This window comes from Atta colombica, unplaced genomic scaffold (genome assembly GCF_001594045.1).
Source record: "Atta colombica isolate Treedump-2 unplaced genomic scaffold, Acol1.0 scaffold55, whole genome shotgun sequence".
NCBI lineage: Eukaryota > Metazoa > Arthropoda > Insecta > Hymenoptera > Formicidae > Atta > Atta colombica.
This window is the reverse complement of record NW_017259545.1, coordinates 2,000,660-2,001,537: the sequence shown is the minus strand read 5'-3', so window position 1 is coordinate 2,001,537 and position 878 is coordinate 2,000,660. Positions and strand designations below refer to the sequence as shown.

At 40.4% G+C, this 878-nt stretch overlaps 1 protein-coding gene across 2 annotated transcripts in view; it reads right to left on the bottom strand.

Annotated features, from left to right (window-relative positions):
• Positions 1 to 878, bottom strand: part of LOC108691908 (carbonic anhydrase-related protein 10) — a 166,477-nt gene that overhangs the window by 94,173 nt on the left and 71,426 nt on the right. For both annotated transcript variants that reach the window (XM_018199862.1, XM_018199863.1), the window contains exon 2: positions 203 to 250. In XM_018199862.1, the coding sequence (XP_018055351.1) occupies positions 203 to 250 (48 nt within the window). The remainder of the gene's footprint in view (positions 1 to 202; positions 251 to 878) is intronic.

Here is an 878-nt window from a genome sequence, read left to right as displayed (position 1 = left end):
TAAGTATATACTATATATATTTTAAGCATATATTAAATATATTTTAATAAAAATAATGGAAATTTACAAATATAAAGAATGTAAAATTGAATTTGATATTTTTGATAAAAAAAAATTTATAGATAATCGAGTGCGTCAATAAACACATTGTCATCTCCGGAGGGTTAATAATAAAGTTCGAAAAAATGAAATCTATTCTTACCAGAAATACCATCGTATGTCCACCATTCCTCCCAGCTGGCTTCGGATTCTATAAACAAAGATAAAAAAAATATATTAGTAAAAGTTTTGTGTTTCTAAAATATTAATAACCACTTTCTAAACTTCTGTAACTTGTTCTAAACTGCATATAGTACTAAAGTAACGCGCGTTGCACGTTTTGGATTGCGATAGCCGCAATTTTCTTTCTCGTACATCTCGCCCGAGCAATCCCCGAGGTTCCGCAAACGTACATACGACGAAAACTTTAGAGCTCTATCACTGGCGTCCGAAGACGCCGGCCGGTGCATCGATCAATTGCAGTTGTAGATCGGAGACGATCGGTCAATCGATTACCGCGCGGTAGAATTCTAAGGCGGGCGTCTCTCGAATTGTGCCACGTGGTTTTATGCGCGTCAGACATACCAGAAGTGCGACGGGTCCAACTCGTTGCACGTGCACACACTCGGGAAACTCGCGTTCCATCTCCTTTCCTCCCCCTCTCCACCTCACTCTTTCTCTATCTTTCTCGCAGCCTCTCCTGATCGTAGCTCGACCCCATCCCATGCCGCTTTAGACGCTGACCTATATTCGATTATCTGGATGCATGCCATCCAACGCCGTACTGCAAACTAATTGCTTCAAATTGGAAAACTTTCTCGAGCTATCCTGAATCTCTC